Source organism: Myotis yumanensis, unplaced genomic scaffold (genome assembly GCF_028538775.1).
Source record: "Myotis yumanensis isolate MYYU_CA2020_CCGP unplaced genomic scaffold, mMyoYum1.0.hap1 SCAF_4, whole genome shotgun sequence".
Lineage (NCBI taxonomy): Eukaryota > Metazoa > Chordata > Mammalia > Chiroptera > Vespertilionidae > Myotis > Myotis yumanensis.
This window is the reverse complement of record NW_027223755.1, coordinates 9,877,559-9,895,012: the sequence shown is the minus strand read 5'-3', so window position 1 is coordinate 9,895,012 and position 17,454 is coordinate 9,877,559. Positions and strand designations below refer to the sequence as shown.

The 17,454-nt window shown below is 47.4% G+C and overlaps 1 protein-coding gene across 1 annotated transcript; it reads left to right on the top strand.

Moving 5' to 3' along the window:
* The first annotated feature begins 1,811 nt into the window (after positions 1-1,811).
* Positions 1,812-13,989, top strand: CCL28 (C-C motif chemokine ligand 28). Its single transcript, XM_070411880.1, has 3 exons — positions 1,812-1,830; positions 11,962-12,088; positions 12,203-13,989. The coding sequence occupies exons 2-3, from the start codon at positions 12,039-12,041 to the stop codon at positions 12,414-12,416; spliced, it is 264 nt and encodes an 87-aa protein (XP_070267981.1). The 5' UTR covers positions 1,812-1,830; positions 11,962-12,038; the 3' UTR covers positions 12,417-13,989.
* The last annotated feature ends 3,465 nt before the right edge of the window (positions 13,990-17,454 follow it).

Sequence of the window (17,454 nt, the reverse complement as noted above, 5' to 3'; positions counted from 1 at the left end):
ACACTGTCTGCGTGCAAGGTGCATGTTCCTGGAAGAAGACAGACTCTTTAGGGTTTGGGAAGTTGCAAGTTTTCTGGACATAGTCAGCTCTGTAGATGCTGAAAACCAAAACTTCAATCGGACCTTAAAAAGGGATGCAGGCCCTAGCTGGTTTGGCTCAGTGGATAGAGCATCAGCCTGTGGACTGAAGAGTCCGAGGTTCAATTCCAGTCAAGGGCACATGCTCAGGTTGCGGGCTCAACCCCCAGTAGGGGGCGTGCAAGAGGCAGCCAATCAATGATTCTCATAATTGATGTTTCAATCTCTCTTTCCCTCTCCCCTTTTCTCTGAAATCAATAAAAAATGTTTTTTTAAAAGCGGGGGGGGGGGGGGGGGAATGTGGGAGACTGACCTATACAAATTATAACCAAGAGAACTTAAGCAGTGAGCTGCTGACACATAGATGGAGAAGATAACTGCGTTTGGACTGGAGGCGATCTTTTCTACTGTGTTTAGGAAACCCGAACACAGGTGCTTAAAGCTTGACTGAGCTCTTGCTTTTGTTCCCATCTCCTTCTCTGAAACTTTACCCTGCAAAGATTCTCTAAATCCAGACCAGACGTGAAGTATGAGTTTTATTTGACCTGCTTTTGAAAATGTAAAAGCCAACAGACCAATTTCACACCCACTCCTCACACATACAGGTATGCAAATTGGATTTTAAATCTCCTCTTGAACAATCAGATCTGGCCACAATGCACTGCTGCTTCCTGGTGGCCTGTGTCCAGGGACTCCAGTGAGGTGCACTGTGCTCTGGATGTATGTTACCGAGCACAGGAAAAATCCGATCAATCTCTTCTTCATTCCTATCAGTCTATTTTATCAAGACAAAGACAAATGGTTTTCATATGTTTCTGTAAAATTTTTCAGAAAAATTCACCATTGAAATTTCAGGGCTCCCTTTCACTGTTTCTCAAAGGTCTGCCTGCTGAGGCTTTATCTAAACTAGTGCGTTTTGGCAAATGTTTATTCACATAAGTATCTCCCTTCAGCCTCCTGACCGGGTTCCAGCTGTCCCCACAGCAGCAGGGGCTGAACCGCCTGCAGGACCGGGGAGGGAGGGCAGGCGGAGAGCACAGGGCAATGAGAAGCCCTGCCAGGCCCAAGGCTCAGGGTCCCAGGGACTGAGTCCTGCCAGAGAGGGGGGACAGGAGCACACAGAGGTGTTTGAAAAGGAACAGTGGTGCCCGGCCAGCATGGCTCAGTGGTTGAGTGTCGACCTATGAACCAAGAGGTCATGGTTCCATTCCCGGTCGGGTTGTGGGCTCGATCCCCAGTGTGAGGTGTGCAGGAGGCAGCCGGTCAATGATTCTCTCTTGTCATTGATGTTTCCATCTCTCCCTACCTCTCTTAAATCAATAAGAATTTTTTTAAAATTTTTTATTACATGTACTTATTATTTTTTAAAATATATTTTTATTGTTGTTTTTTTTTTACAGAGAGTAAGGAGAGGGATAGAGCATTAGAAACATCGATGAAAGAGAAACATCGATCAGCTGCCTCCTGCACACTCCCCACTGGGGATGTGCCGGCAACCAAGGTACATGCCCTTGACCAGAATTGAACCTGGGACCCTTCAGTCCGCAGGCCGACGCTCTATCCACTGAGCCAAACCAGTTAGGGCAAATTTACTTATTTTTTAAAGCAAAGGAATAGTGGTGATGAAAGAAAGAAAGGGAGCCGAGGAGACACGACAGTAGTTTCTTGGGTTAATCTCAGGGCTTTCACTAAGGCCGTTTGGGTCGAGGAAAATCACATTGTCTGAGAAGCCCTCACCTCTGCCCTTTCAAAGTAAGTGATGGGTTAAAATATGGAGGGAAGGCCCGAGACCAGCTGTGGAACTGAGAGGGGCAGCCCCACTGCTTCTCGTGGCCAACGTCAGTGTCTGTGTCGCAGGTGCCCTGTGGAGGCCGGTGGGGATTCACTGGGCAGGCCCGGGAAGGCCCAGGAGGGAGCGGGGGAAGGAGGGAGGGACACTGAGTGGCCTTGGCCATTGTCCAGGCTGGGGGAGGGAAGAGGGAAGTGGCCTGCGCCAGTTTGGGACACAGGGAAATACATGTTGTTCCTCTAGGCATTAACTGTTCCCTTATCTTAATGGTCCCTTTAATGGCCACTCTGGTGTGATGGCCCAGTGATTGGCATTCCCAAAGTGTTCGGCATTTGATCTACAAACAAAGGTGTCCTTTGCTGCCACCAAACACCTTTGTTTGATCGGCATCAATCAGGAAACAGCCGACTTGCCCACAGTTAAAAGCCTTGGATTCCACCCAAAGACAAGAGGGCATACTCCACACCCGCTGACACAGCTACCGGCTCCCAGAACTCAATATTGAGCCCATAAAAATGTCTCTCGTGCACTCTCTGGCCCTGAGCCAGATTACTTAGAGCCACGGTCTCAGGCTTTGTGGGCCTGGCTGTGTCCACCAGGTGCAGGCTGGGGATTCCTTCTGACTGGCAATCCGCTGCCTCAGGTTAGGATGGCTCCTCACTGCACAGATACTGGCTGGAGACTGCGCTGTTTGCATCCTTAAAGAAAAGTAGCTTTTGTTTGTTTTAACCACAGGAGACTCACTAGGGAGGGTTCCCAAGAATACACGTTTGTGCTCAGAAGTTGTTCTGCACAGTTTTCAAGGGAGGGATCCTGCACCCTTTAGCTTACCGACATGGCTCACCTTAAGGTGAAAAAAAATCACTTGGTCAGCCCTCCAGTTTGCAGGGGGAAGTTTTTCCCACGGAGTTGTCTCAGTGGAGGCGCTCGGCTCCGAAGCCACCGGGAGGGGGCGCTGCTGGCTGCTGTGCTCTCCAGAGCCTGGTGCTAGAGAAGTGCCCTTGCTTGAGCCAGGAAAACTCTCTCCCTGCAATGTCTCTCTAGCGCCCTCTACCGTCAAAGTGCAACGGCACGACAGCTGGCGAAGGAAATGTCTTTCAGGGGCCCATCTTCATTTTAATTTCACAGAATTGGCCAGTAGGATGACTTTGAAGTGGAGGGGCAATACATCGACACATCCCACAGGCACCGAGTAGACACCGGGTGCCTACTGTGGGGCAGGGACTGTGCTGCATGTTGGCCTCCGGATGTGTTTTTTTTCTGTTTGTTTCCACTTATTGGGTATGTACTATTTGTCACTCCTGGTCTAAGCACTTAAGTGCACAAACTCATGCAATCTTCACAGCAACCCTGTAAAGTAGTGCTATTACCCATCCCTAATATTACAGACAAAGAAACGGAGACACAGAGAATTAAGTAACTCACCCAGCATCAGCTGGTATGCGGCAGAGCCAGGAATCGAACCTGGTTGGCTGTCTCCATTTGCTCAACTGTGCGGTCACACCTCTCAGTGTATCTCTGCAGCCCCGAATCACCCACCCCCGTCTGGGCTACCCCCTGGCCACTCCAGTGTCCATGCTATGGGAAGTGCTGGGGGCCAAGAGGCTTCATATTAAGGTAAAGAAAAACCCTCATCACTCTCCATTACCCAAACATTGTCCCAGGTTCCGGAAAGCACCAGGGAGGACTTTATTTGGGCTTAGCATTTCGTGCATCATGGCTTGGTGAGTCCTTCCTGCCTGCTTGGTGGCAGCAAAGGACATCTTTGTTTGTAGGCATCCATGTGTGATGTGTAACATGTCTCCATAAGGCATGAAGTCCACTAGAATGGGGAAGTGTGTCTCTAACCAGCCACATTCAGCTCATTGTGTTTATTTATGCATTGCCCTTCTTAAATTGCAGTCATAGACTTGAGATACTGCCAGCAGCCAAGTGAACCTTTCTCATCATGTCTTCTTTACCCCGGGAGTCCTTTCTCCAGCAATGGCAGGTGTCTTTGCCCTGTTTTCATGTTGCTGTGCCCTTTATACCAGTGCATTTCTGATAAGCCCCCCACTGATGCCATTGCTGCAGCTCTGGGGACCACACGTGAGTAGCAAGAGATTGTGCAATATATCCAAGGAAGAGTTAGGAAGCGGGTTTACATCTCTGCGGTAACAGTATCCTTTCCCTAAAACCCAGAAACTAATTTTTATACCCCAGGTTTGATGTGTAGTGCCTTAGAGTTCCTCTTAATATGTCTTGAACACAGAACTCTCTAAGGCCTTTAGTGACCAAGGGTTAGGGGAGGGGCTGGGGGTGAAGGGGATCAATTGACAGAACCAAATCAGGGACATTCATAGCAAGTCACTCATTCCACTTAATACTGGAAACCACAATGATAACAACTCAGAATTAACAGAATCAATAGCAATAACACCATAGTTAATAAGACAAATAGTAATGCATTTCATGAGATACTAATATCTTTAAAACATTAAGTATAATGGACAGATCATTTATTTTATATTGAGTTGACCCCTAATTGCTTGAGGGTAGAGGGATGGTATGTTTCTAAAAGGCACTATTTGGTACATAAGACCTTGATAATCTTTTTTTCTTAAAAGAATGAAAAAATATTCAAATGGCATTAAAAGCCTTAAACAAGGTAAAATGAGACATACAGGACTACAACATAACTTGGTTCAGCTCAAGAGACATTTATGTAGCATTAACTGTAGACTCTGTGCAGTAGTGTGGGTAGAAAGATGTCCTGAGGGAGTCTTAAAAGACAGTCATATGGACCCTTTATTTTATATATAGGAAAGCCAGAGAAGCCAGGGAACCACAGGTTCATGTGGAGAATGGGCAAAACTGGGAGAAAGGAGGCAACTGGGGAGCTCAGTAGGCCCAGAGCCAATGAATGAGGTCTTGAACTTGGGCAGTGTAGGAGGGATGAAAAGGGAGAGGCAAATCTGAGCAATGTTCAGGAAGTAAAACTTACAGGAGTTTGTGGCAGGCTGTGGGTGCAGGAGGTTGGAATGACATGCGGGGTTTTGGCTTGGGTGACTGTACATGATGGTTAAGTGAGATGAGGAAAGGAGTGACGTTAAAGCAGCAGGGGAGAATGTCTTCGGTTGAGCATTTATTAGGTTAGGGGAGCCTGTGAGATATCCAAGTGCATGGTGAACAGCAGTTGGATATATGTCAGGGTCTTGGGGTAGAGGTTAAAGTAGACAAAGATATTTTGAAGTTACTGACAAAGCTTGAGAAGATATAGATGGAAAAAAAAGTAGGAAGTCATGGATGGAGCTTTGAGAAATGCTAATTATTGAGGAGTAGACCAAGGAGAGGGGATACACTGGCAGATGTTACCCACGGAGCCTGCCTGGTCTGGGCTTCACTGGCCCCTGGCATTATGATGGTCTGATCCCCCCTCCCCCAACCAATTTTGGTTTTGCCTGACAGTCATGACAGGTTTCTCCCATGATTCCCCAACCCAAACATTCTTGGTAATTCTGAAATTGTGGGTCCTAGAGAAGAGTCCTTCCCCTCTAAGAATCGGGGCGAGGTGGACTGACAGGGTAGAGAGGCTGGTCTCCCACAGGGTCAGAGGCCCTACCTGCTGGGCAGGTGCTGCAAACCCACTCCCTGCCCTCTGGTGCTCACCTTCGTCCCCCAGAGGACTGGCCTTAGCCAGCAGGTGCTGCTCTCATAAATCACCTGTCAGGGAACTGTTGGGCTGACACTCTGGAGTGTCCTTCCCAAAGCAAAGGGGCATCTCCGGAGAGTTAGGGGAGGGGGTCAGAGTGGGGTGGGGATGGGGGGGTGAAGGGGATCAAGCCTCACAACGAACCTCAGATCTTTGCTTGTTCATACCTCTGGGCCCGCTGCTTTGTCAAGCCCGCTTTGCAAGACCTCTCTCTTATTTGCAATGATTTTCTCACATTCCCTTCTCGGGAACCCCTACTGCATCAGTAAGGGTGAATTCCTGTGTGAATTCCTGTTTTAGAACAAAAGCAGGTTCTTTCCTTGGGGTTCCTGGCCTCCTGCAATGGTGGCATTCAAGATGGAAGTTTTTGTAGAAAGGCTTAGTTTTCTGAATTCCTTATCAGCTTGCTTCCACAAACAAGTAAACGTATCATATGAATAAAAATGATGTCAATGCAGAAGAAATGTCAACTACAGTGGGGCCTTGACTTATGAGTGTCCCGACTAACGAGTTTTTTGAGATACCAGTTGTCTCTCGGCCAATTTTTTGCATTGAGTTGATAGAGTAATTTGAGTTAACGAGCTCCTTAACCAGCTCGGTCTCGGAACGAATTAAACTCGTAAGTCAAGGCCCCACTGTAATTCCGTTTTCAACTTGACTGCCTCTGCTAAATCTCTCCGGTGTGGAAATCAGAGGAAGTTGCTGACCTCTCTTTAAAAATGGAAATATTCTGACTGAAGACTGCATGAGAAAACCTCTAGGGGGCGACATTGTCCAAAAGAACCTTCCCATTGCCCTAGTGACCACTAGTCCAAGCCACCCTGATACCATTCTTCATTGCCTAACTCCTCAAAAACTTTCAAAGGATTCTAGCCTTATATGTATTTCGGAATTCCTCATTAGGGCACCGGTCACATCAGCCAACATAACTACTTCTCGAATTGATGTCAGCACTCAGACAACTCAAACTCTTAAACACACAGGTGTGCTTATGACTCAGAAAGCCATTTCCTCTTTTATGGTTTCCTGGGTCACAAGCCAGCAGTGGTCTGTGTATGAGCTCTTTGAAGCTAGTAACTCTTTGTCTTCTACCTCCATCCCTAGCATAGTGACTCACACAGAAGAAGTCATAGACATAGTCATAGCTATGTCATATAGACATAGCTAGTGATTCTTTTTTTTTTTTTTAATATATTTTATTGATTTTTTACAGAGAGGAAGGGAGAGGGATAGAGAGTTAGAAACATCGATGAGAGAGAAACATCGATCAGCTGCCTCCTGCACATCTCCCACTGGGGATGTGCCCGCAACCCAGGTACATGCCCTTGACCGGAATCGAACCTGGGACCCTTGAGTCCGCAGGCCGACGCTCTATCCACTGAGCCAAACCGGTTTCGGCTAGCTAGTGATTCTTATATAGTAAGATGGACACATGGATAAACTCCCAAATTTGGGGGGAATATTAAAACAGTTTGACTTGGTGAATAAGCAGCACAGCATAGCGAGAGGGAAAAAATACAATTAGTTTGAAGAAATAAATGTGTTAATAAGTGTAAGGACAACCAATGTGCTGTTCTCCTATAGCATTTTTTATAAAGTTGAAATATAATTCACCTACCATAAAATTCACCATTGAGTGGTTTTCAGTGCCTTCGCTGAATTATGCAATCGTCACCTCTAATTCCAGCACATTCCATCGCCCCCAAAAGAGACCCCGTTCCTGTAAGCAGTCACTCCCCACCCCCATGCCAGCCCCTGGACACCACTAGTCCCCTTTCTGTTGCTATGGATCCGCCTGTTCTGGACACTTCATATAAACGGAGTCAGACAGTATGTGGCTCTTTGAATCTGGCTTCTGCCCCTTATGATCCCACCACACGGTGAACATGCCTGTCAACACGTCTGCTGTGTTGTGATTACTTGTTTAACTGCCTTCCTCCCTCGAGGGCAGACACTATGCCTGGTTTATTTCTGATGCAGAGTTCAGGGCTGGCACAGAGGGGACCTCGATGCCTCTTTGCTGAATGAACGATGCTTTTCCTATTCCAGCGAATCTGGTTGGGTGGCGTTGGGTGCGCCTTACACACACTCCTTACACCTGTAACAGCTCAGAAAATTCTTACTGGCTCTAGATTGAGAGGGGAGCAGAGAGATCCCTGTGGCATGAAATAGCTTGCCCCGGGCAATGTCAACATTTTCCTTTCTTGGGCTGCCGCAGGTCTGGGTGACACTAACTGAGAACAGAAGTGAGGCTGAGCAGAACTTAACAATTTATTTGGCTTATGTGGGTGTATTCCAACTACATCTATTCATTTAAATGCGTGGTTTAGTAGTCATTGAAGACATACATTTTTGTAAGTGAATTCGTGTAGATATATAATTAATGTCTACTTGGAGGTTGTATGTATGTGTTAATTCCCTGAGAATTGAGATATAGATGTCCTGGGCTGCAGCTAGGTTGTCACTGATTTATATCAAGCTGAGATTCTGTTCTGAAAGGAGCAGCACTGAGCTGTGAGGACAGGAAGGCGGGGGGGAGCAGGTGCAAGTCTTTCTTTCTGGAGGGAGAGAGCTCCAGTGAACATGACACAGATCGTCCTTGAGGGTCTGGGACCAAGGTCAAGGCACTTTCCCCAGGCCCTGGACAAGACCCGAAGTCACTGCCGAGCCTGCTCCTTGGACTGTCGTTGATAAGAATCTTGCCAGAGGAGACTTGTCCCTGTTTAAGACACCAGATTCCTCAAATGTGACTCAGATTCTGTGAGATGAAGTCTTCTGTTCTCTTCCACACCAGGGTTCTGGGTATGAAGTCCCTGCTACTAGGAATGTTCCCCCTCCCTCCCCCCACTTTCAACCAGTGAACGCTGACCCCTCCTCCAAAACTGAGTCCAAACTTCACGTCCTTTGATGCCTCCCTGCTGTAGACCAATTCCAGCATGTCATAATTTCAAGAGTTTCATCAAAAGGTTGATGAAACTTGGGGACTCAGCAGGGTTGAGTCACACATGTAGTCACCTGCTGGGAATGGCTAAAGGCATTTCCCCAAACCTGAATAGGAAACTGATTGTGGCTGCCAGACAGCTAAAGGGCATCTTAATCTATATGTCATTGCCTCCTACTGGCCAAACACCTGTACAGCCGTAGGCTAGTCCCCAAACTGACAATGCTTCTGTGCCCTTTGAAACCTTACCCTTTGGAGTATATTATCTCCACCTTGTTTAAGGACAAATTGTGTTAATAAAAGCAAGGGTCCTAGACAAGGAGGGAGTCTTCAGTTCCTTTAGCTGAAGGTCCTCTGGCCCCCAATGCCTTTCACAATTATATCTCTGTCTCCGGATTCTTTATTAGTCTCTGGATTCCTATGTCATCTACACACAGCCCCTTCTCCAGATTCCTGAATCCTTCTTGATGCTGGGACAAGAACCCCGGCACCTCCCATCCTCCCTGGGTGGTGTTCTGTAGTCTTCTGTGTTTCTATAGGATTCGTTCCAATCTGCCTAGCACTGGAAGTTTTAAAAAATCACAGGTATTGCAGGCTAGTTGAAAATGTGTCTCCTTTCTAGAAGTAGTCTTTTCTTATAAAGTGGGGCTAAATATTTCCACATCTTTTCCTCTGTGTGTATGTATATTTTTAATGAAGATGGAATCACTTGTAGTTCTTATATTGAAATTTATTTTTTCCACTTAATAAATTATGAAATTCGTGTGTTAACATATATAGACCTACCTCATCCTTATAATGTACCATTATGTATTTAACTACTACACACAGATGGTCTCGAATGCCTGTGCCCCTGTCTTTATGCTTGTGGGAGCTCCAGGAGCACAGATTTGAGAAGTGCAGTTACAGTGCGCCAATGCGGCTATTCCCTGAGCATTTAGCTCCAAGCCTGTCTCCTCTACCACAGCCTCTTGAGGACAGGGACATATTGTTTTATGTATTTTTTGTACCCCCCAGTGTATCATTGTGCCTGGAACTGTTCGGTGAATGTTTATTGAATAATTAAATGAATAGCCCTAGCTGGTTTGGCTCAGTGGATAGAGTGCCGGCCCTGAAGGGTCCCAGGTTCAATTCTGGTCAAGGGCATATGCTGGGGTTGCAGGCTCGAGGCAGCCAATCAATGATTCTCTCTCATCATTGATGTTTCTCTCTCTCTCTCTCTCCCTCTCTGAAATCAATAAAAATATATTTAAAAAAATTAAATGAATAGATGAATGAATGGCAGTGGGAAATTTTGGTGCCCAGAGAGTGAGTCACCTAGATAATCTTATTTCACGTCCTCTCTACTCCATCGCTGTGAGGAGCCTGTCTCCATGTGGGCGGAGCATGGACTCAGAGGTCTTCTCCCCTCCAGAGGGCAGGCGCTTCTATTGCTTACAGCTGACACCATAGAGCGGCTTAAATCATTTCTTTCAGCCTCACATTCTAACCTCTGTTATTACCAGGCTGCACCTGCAGCCTCTTGGTTTTAATTTCTAATTTTTTAAAAAGAAATGTACTAGCCCGCTGGTTCTCAACCTTGGCTGCACATTAGAATCACCTGGGAATCTTTTTAAAATCCTGATTTCTGGGCCTCATCCTCCGGAAATTCTGTTTCTTTGTTATGGGGTGGGGCCACAACATTAGTAACAAAGAAACAGAATTTCCGGAGGATGAGGCCCAGAAATCAGGATTTTAAAAAGATTCCCAGGTGATTCTAATGTGCAGCCAAGGTTGAGAACCACTGTGTAACTAGCCACTTAGGAAGCCTAGGAGAGTGCTGTGCGCCTGTGGCAGGCAGGAATCTGCAGACACACACTTAGCAGGGGTGCGATTTCCCTTCACATGTGTTACCCTCGTCCCCTTCCCTCTGGGTAAGGTCAGCCCCTCCCAGCTTGACTTCCTGCCGCAGTCTCTCCCCACTTTAGTCCATCGTGCTTATCACCGCAACATGGGTTTTCCTAAAACCCTTCCCCTTTCTCAATTCTTTAATGGTCCCCATTTCACAGAAGCGAAACCTCCTGAGGCTGACATTAAGGCCTCCGTGGTGTGCCTCATGTTCCCCGTCACTCACCTTCCTAGCTGCTCGATCCAGACAGCGGTCTCTTCTCTATGCCTGTGCTTTCCAGCCTCAGGACTCTTTTTGTTTGTTGGTTTAAAGTATTACATATGTCCCCCCCACCCCCCATTGACCTCTTCCAGTGGCCCCCTCCCACCCCAGGCCTTCATGGACTCCTGACCATGCACTTGCTTTAGTCTGGATAAGTCTCCATTTTTCTCCAGCCATTGAATCCTTCAGGATTCGGCCAAGTTCTTCCCAGGTGGGGACTTTTTTTTTTTTTAAACAAGGCCATGTTTTTTTTTTTAAATTGATTTTGGAGAGGAAGGGAGAGAGACTGAAACATCAACGATAAAAGAGAATCACCGATCATCAGCTGCCTCCTGCACGCCCCCCACCTGGGGAACAAGCCCACCACCTGGGCATGTGCCCCGACTGGGAATCCAACCGTGACCTTCTGGTTCATAGGTGGACGCTCAACCACTGAGCCACACCGGCCGGGCCATTTGTGACCCTCCTGAGCTTGAGAAGTGGACATCTCTCTTTTTTTAAAAATATATTTTATTGATTTTTTACAGAGAGGAAGGGAGAGGGATAGAGAGTTAGAAACATCGATGAGAGAGAAACATCCATCAGCTGCCTCTTGCACACCCCCTACTGGGGATGTGCCCACAACCAAGGTACATGCCCTTGACGGGAATCGAACCTGGGACCCTTCAGTCCGCAGGCCGACGCTCTATCCACTGAGCCAAACCAGTTAGGGCTAGGTGGGGACTTTTAAACCTGCTCCGGGGCCCGCGTGGGGCTCTCTTCAGAACTGTGTCAACCTGCTTCTTCCACCTTTTACCAAGTCTGTCTGCAGCCCCAGCACATGGCTGTCCGGAGCGGCTTTCCTCTCTTCACTTGGTTTGTGCTTCATCTGTACTTAGTTTTCTCTCCCCCCATTCAGTGTAGGTTCTGGAAGGTAGAGCCGGGGCCTGCTCCGGGTCTGCCACCAAGCCACCCGTGGGTCCCTTTCGGCCCCTCGCTCAAGTGGATTAACATTCTGTTTCTCTGGAGTCTTTTTTTTTTAAAACATACTTTTATTGACTTCAGAGAGGAAGGAAGAAGGAGCGAGAGATAGAAATATCAATGATGAGAGAGAATCATTGATCGGCTGCCTCCTGCACGCCCCGCACTGGGGATCAAACTCACAACCCGGGCATGTGCCCTGACTGGGAATTGAACCGTGACCTCTTGATCCAGAGGTCGACGCTCAACCACTGAGCCACACCAGCCAACCTCTCCGGAGTCTTTAAGATGCGAACCAGGCGGTTGTTCTACAAACTGTAAGGTGTGACATGTGCTTTCTTGTCCTCTTTCAGCCATACTTCCCATCGCCTCCAGCTGCTGCACTGCGGTTTCCCATCACGTCCCCAGGCGGCTCCTGGACAGAGTGCACATGTGTCGCATCCAGAGAGCTGACGGGGACTGCGACTTGGCGGCCGTCATGTGAGTGCCCGGCGGCGGGGAGGCCTGCACCTGCGGGGTCTGCATGGGAACGGCCTGGGAGTCAGCGACTCCTTGTTCTTTCTATCTGTGACCTTTTTCTGGCCTCTTTGGCAGCCTCCATGTCAGGCACCGGAGGATCTGTGTCAGCCCGCACAGCCACACTGTTAAGCAGTGGATGAAAAAGCAAGCGGCCAAGAAACATGCCAACGGCCACGCTTGCCACACGAAGAAGCACCATGGTAAGCGGCACAGCCACGGGGCACACCCGGCGAGACCAGGCACGCCGCCCCCAAGCTCCGTGTTGGAGAGCGAGCCAGCGACCCTGTGAACAGATTCCTGCCGGGAATGTGGCCAGGGCTGGGTATGCATTGCTCATGGGAATGTTCCTTCTTGGGAGCCAAGAGGGCAAAAAACCCAGTGATACAGTATGCAAACGTAGCCAATAATACACTCAACTGAGAAATGACATGAAAAGATAGTGCAAAACTTCATATAATATTTTAAGAGCACAGCATACAGATACAATTTCTTCAACTTTATTCTATGAAGTTTTCCAAACCTACAGAGAACTTGAAAGAATGGTAATATGAATCCCTGTATACCTGTCATCTAGATTAATCATTGTTTAATATTTTGCCATACTTGTTTTTCTATTTTTGTGTGTGTATATAAAACATTATATATGTAAATATATACATTTTTTGGTAAACCACTGGAAAATAACATAAACATTATGATACTTCACGCCTAAGTTTATTTTTACTGGTACAATTTGGCATCCCTCAAGAACAAAGACATTTTCTATAGGATCTCATTATCAGCTTTATACCAAAAAAAATTTTACAGTTTCTTATCTATATATTTCACAATCAAATTTCTCCAACTATTTCCAGAATATTTCATATAGTTTTTTTCAATCAATCAATCAAGTTTCACATTTTGCATTTAGTCATTATATTTCTTTAGTATATTTTAATCTAGGAAAGTTCCTTTGTTTTTTTTCTTTCTTCCCATGGCATGGATATTTTTTTAGAAGTCTGCGAGTTTGTTTCCTCATGATCATGCTCAGGTTGAACATCTTCAGCAAGAATGCTTCCTGTGTGGATTTGTATATTTCTTCTCATTATTTAGAATTTATAAACATTAAAGCTCATTTTCTACATAGAAAAGTTTTAGCTGAATATCACTTTAAAATACATAGTTTGAATAACCACCGTTGATAATTACCGATTGATAAATTTGATGCTGAAACAAAAAAAAAAGGGTCTGCTTTGTTCCAGGAGCCATCTACCCTGAAGTCAGTTCTGAGGGCTCTCAGGGAAGGTCTGGAATTGGTTCCCCTGTGGATGATCTTACTCTCCCTACACACGAGCCTACACCTTGTAACTCCTAACCACCTTCCCACGCTGTGGGTGGATCCTCCTCTGCCTTCCTTGTCCACAGAAGCTTCGGGATGAGAGCCAGACCTGGTTTCATGATCAGCCATTAGATGTCAGGGGCACGTGTCCCCCTGGGCAGGTGTCAGGTGTCCTGTGCTGCCCAGCTGGCCAGTCCCAGCAGTGGTGTGGCCAGGAGACTGGGAGGTGAGAAGGGACACACAGAGGTGCTGAGCCTGGAGTAGTCTAAAGTATCACCAAGCGGCCTTTGTCTAACACTGCTCATCGACACCAACTGCTCATCGACACCAACTTAGCAGGTCATTTATTTGCTCTCGCCAATAATCCTGTGAGCTTTGTATTGCTTTCTCCACTTTTTGGATAAGGAGACCTCAGAGATGCTAAATAATTTGCCCAAGGTCACACTCACACAGTAAGTGGCAGAGAGAAGCCTTGTGCCCAGGCCTCCAGACTTTTCTTGTTCTCTTATCAGCCCTGGCAGAGAGCCCAGGAAGATGTGGACACAGAGGTGTGGCAGAGGGAGAGGCGTTCAGATAAAGATCTGTGCACCTAGTGCTTCACAGAGGGCCAGAGGATGCCTGCCATCGGCGTTACCTGCAGCCTGGAAGTAAGCATGCTGCTATAGGCGGCGTTGGTGCTGCTACAGGCGGCGCTGGTGCTGCTATAGGCGGCGTTGGTGCTGCTACAGGCGGTGCTGGTGCTGCTACAGGCGGCGTTGGTGCTGCTACAGGCGGCGCTGGTGCTGCTATAGGCGGCGTTGGTGCTGCTACAGGCGGTGCTGGTGCTGCTACAGGCGGCGTTGGTGCTGCTACAGGCGGTGCTGGTGCTGCTACAGGCGGCGTTGGTGCTGATACTGGCAGTACCCTCTCCAGAGATGAAAGCAGGCCCCAACCTGATTTTATTGAATTTCCCAATCTGAGGCAATGGAGAATGTGCACACTATCTATCACCTTGGCTTTGCAACCTGCCTCACCAGGTTCTTCTTTCAACTTAAAGACAGATTACGTAAAAAAGTCCGCATTCTTCTGCACAGCCCCATCATGCGTTTTGTTGTGAGAATCTGATAGCACAGGGGAACTGAGGACAGTGATTCCTTGGGAACAGCAAGCATCTGTTTCTCACAGTTCTGGAGGCTGGAAGTCCAGGGTCGTGGCCTCGGCAGGTTCGGTGTGAGATCAGCGTGGTGAACTGGGGGAGCCTGGATGAGGCCTGTTTGTTAGGACTCTTTTCCGTGCCCCTTTGCTCCCAGCGAAGGGGATGATTAGGGGGCTGGCGTGCGGTGGGCAGGTGTCGTGAGTGAGCCTGTATGTGACCAGGGAGAGCTGATTCTGTGGAACCCAAGCATGCAGCACCTCCAGCCGGTCTGTGGCCCTGGTTCTGTAAGGCATCGTCCCCTGCACCCCATTATCCTGGGAAAAGCGCAGGCGGGCAGAAGCCATGTCGAATGTGTTCCCACCAACATCCTTGTGCCTAGCCCCCGGGCCTGGTCCATAGAAGGCTCTCAGTGAATATCTGAGCGTAAGAGCTGCTCACAAAGAAGATGGAATCTGGCATTCAGTAGCCACTCCCCGTGGTGGCAAGCACAGCGACAGAGCAGGTAGACACGAATCTCTCTCTAGCTCAGCCGTGGGCAAACTACGGCCTGCGGGCCGGATCCGGCCCGTTTGAAATGAATAAAACTAAAAACAAAAAAGACCGTACCCTTTTATGTAATGATGTTTACTTTGAATTTATATTAGTTCACACCAACACTCCATCCATGCTTTTGTTCCGGCCCTCCGGTCCAGTTTAAGAACCCATTGTGGCCCTCGAGTCAAAAAGTTTGCCCACCCCTGCCTAGCTGGTGTTTGGAAAGCTTGGCACTGAGTTCTTATACTCTTCGGGTGGAGGAGATAGAGAGGAAATACTCTTGTTTTGGGCAATAAAGGTAAGTTGATTTGCCATCTATTACATGAGACGCCATTTCAGAGATTTGGAGCAGATGGAAGGTGAGGACTGGAAGCTCTGACTCCTGCAAGGACAGGCCTGAACAAGGCTATTGGAACTGGGTGTGGCCCTTAATACAATCACCTTATTTTTTTTTTTATGTGAGAAATAGCTCCCTAATCCAAAACAGGCTCATGTTACTACCTAGGGGTAAAAGGAGAAACATGGCCCTTATAGTTCCCCAAAGTAAATTTCCAAACCAGGCACGTTTCCCCATATTTCAGATGGAGAAATCCAAGGTGGTGGAGAGCAGTATAGGGAGCGAATATGTTCACAATGACTGCTATGTAAATAATTGAATAAAATATTAGTTTTAAGAGTCTTGTATGAATTTTCTTGGCATTAGCACCTGTTATTTAAACACACACACCTTTAAAACTGTCAGTGAACCTGTTTTTTTTAATAAGCTAACCATTTCTGAAAACTCTTGCTATTCCATTTATTTTTATAAATTGGAATCAACTGTAAATGAAGTAGGTGAGATTCTTATTGAAAGAAATTTCTCCTAAAAGCCTTTTGATAAAGTGGACATTATTTTTGAAAGCTATGTTGACATTTGATTTTCGGTCTGTGCAGCGCTTGTGGTGGAAAAACCCTGGGTCCCTCTGGTCAGACAGCCCTCCACTGAAATCCCTGTAAACAATGTTGGTTTGTTGATCTGCAAATGGTTTCAAAGATCATTGTTGTGGAGTCAGAGAAGGAGACAGGACAGCAGAAGAATAATCTGGCCCTGGCCGGGGTGGCTCAGTTGGTGGCGCATCATCTGGTGCACCCAGGTTGGATTCCCGGTCAGGGCACATGCCTGGGTTGTGGGCTTGATCCCCAGTAGGGGGCGTGCAGGAGGCAGCTGATGTTTCTCCCTGCCTCTCTGTCTAAAATCAATTTTTAAAAAAGCATATTTAAAAAAAGAACCATCTGTCTCTCGGAAGAACTGTGAGAAATATTCGACCCATCGCCCGCTGCTGGTTTCGAAACTGGAGGAAGAGGCCCCAAGCCTGTGAACCTGGGAAGCCTGTAGAAGCCAGAAAGAGCAAGGAAACAGACGGTCCCCCAAAAGGAGCCGGGACCTACTGGCACCTTGAATTGAGCCCAGTGAGACTCATTTCAGACTTCGGACCTCTAGAACTTTAAGATAATAAATTTCTGTTGTTTTAAGTCATTAAAAAGGGAAAGGGGGCAGGTGTGGCCTAGAAGGGGATCAATGAGGAAAAAAGGGAACACCTGCAACACTTTCAACAATAAAGATTTTTTTAAAAAAGATGGTTGCGAAGAGGTCACGCAGAGCACTGTGGTTGCCACATGAGAGGTGCTCAGTAACTATTACGTCGTTTGGGGGACGACTGTAATCTGGTTTGTTCAAAGTGAGGAAAATCATTGAGAGTAAAGGCATTCTCTTCAACTCGACTTCCACACTCTGACTCCTAGCCCTGGAGCACCTGCTAGACAATGCACCCTGGCCTTGGTCGTATCTCGAACAGTTGGGACAGGATCTGCCTTGTGCTTTAGAAAAACTAGCTAAGGGGAGAGCAGTGTCTTCGCACAGCCGGAGTGGTGACGTTGGGGCTGTCACTCACAGAACAGAGGGCGCCTGTGCCCCTGGCAGCAGCAACTCCATGCAGGTCGTGGGTAGCTGAGGCAGCACCACGGCAGCAGAAACAAGGCCGGAGCAGAAGCACGAAACTCACTGGTCCCCAAGCACCACTGGAGCCATGTCCTCGGGCCCTGGGGGTTACACTCAAGTGAGGTAGAATCTGACCATTCGCGCCGTGGGATTACAAGATGTCTTAACTGAGCATCAAAATACTGTGTCCCCATCTCTGAGTCACACGTGCTATTTGTTTCACAGCACAGGAGTAACTTCTGTTTCAGTGACTGGACTCGGACTGGGGAGAGTTTAGAAAACTCCCCTCCCCTTGCCTTTTGTTTTGTTTTGTTTTTTAGTCATAAGGACCTCTGAGACCTCGATTGGGGGGTGGGGTAGTT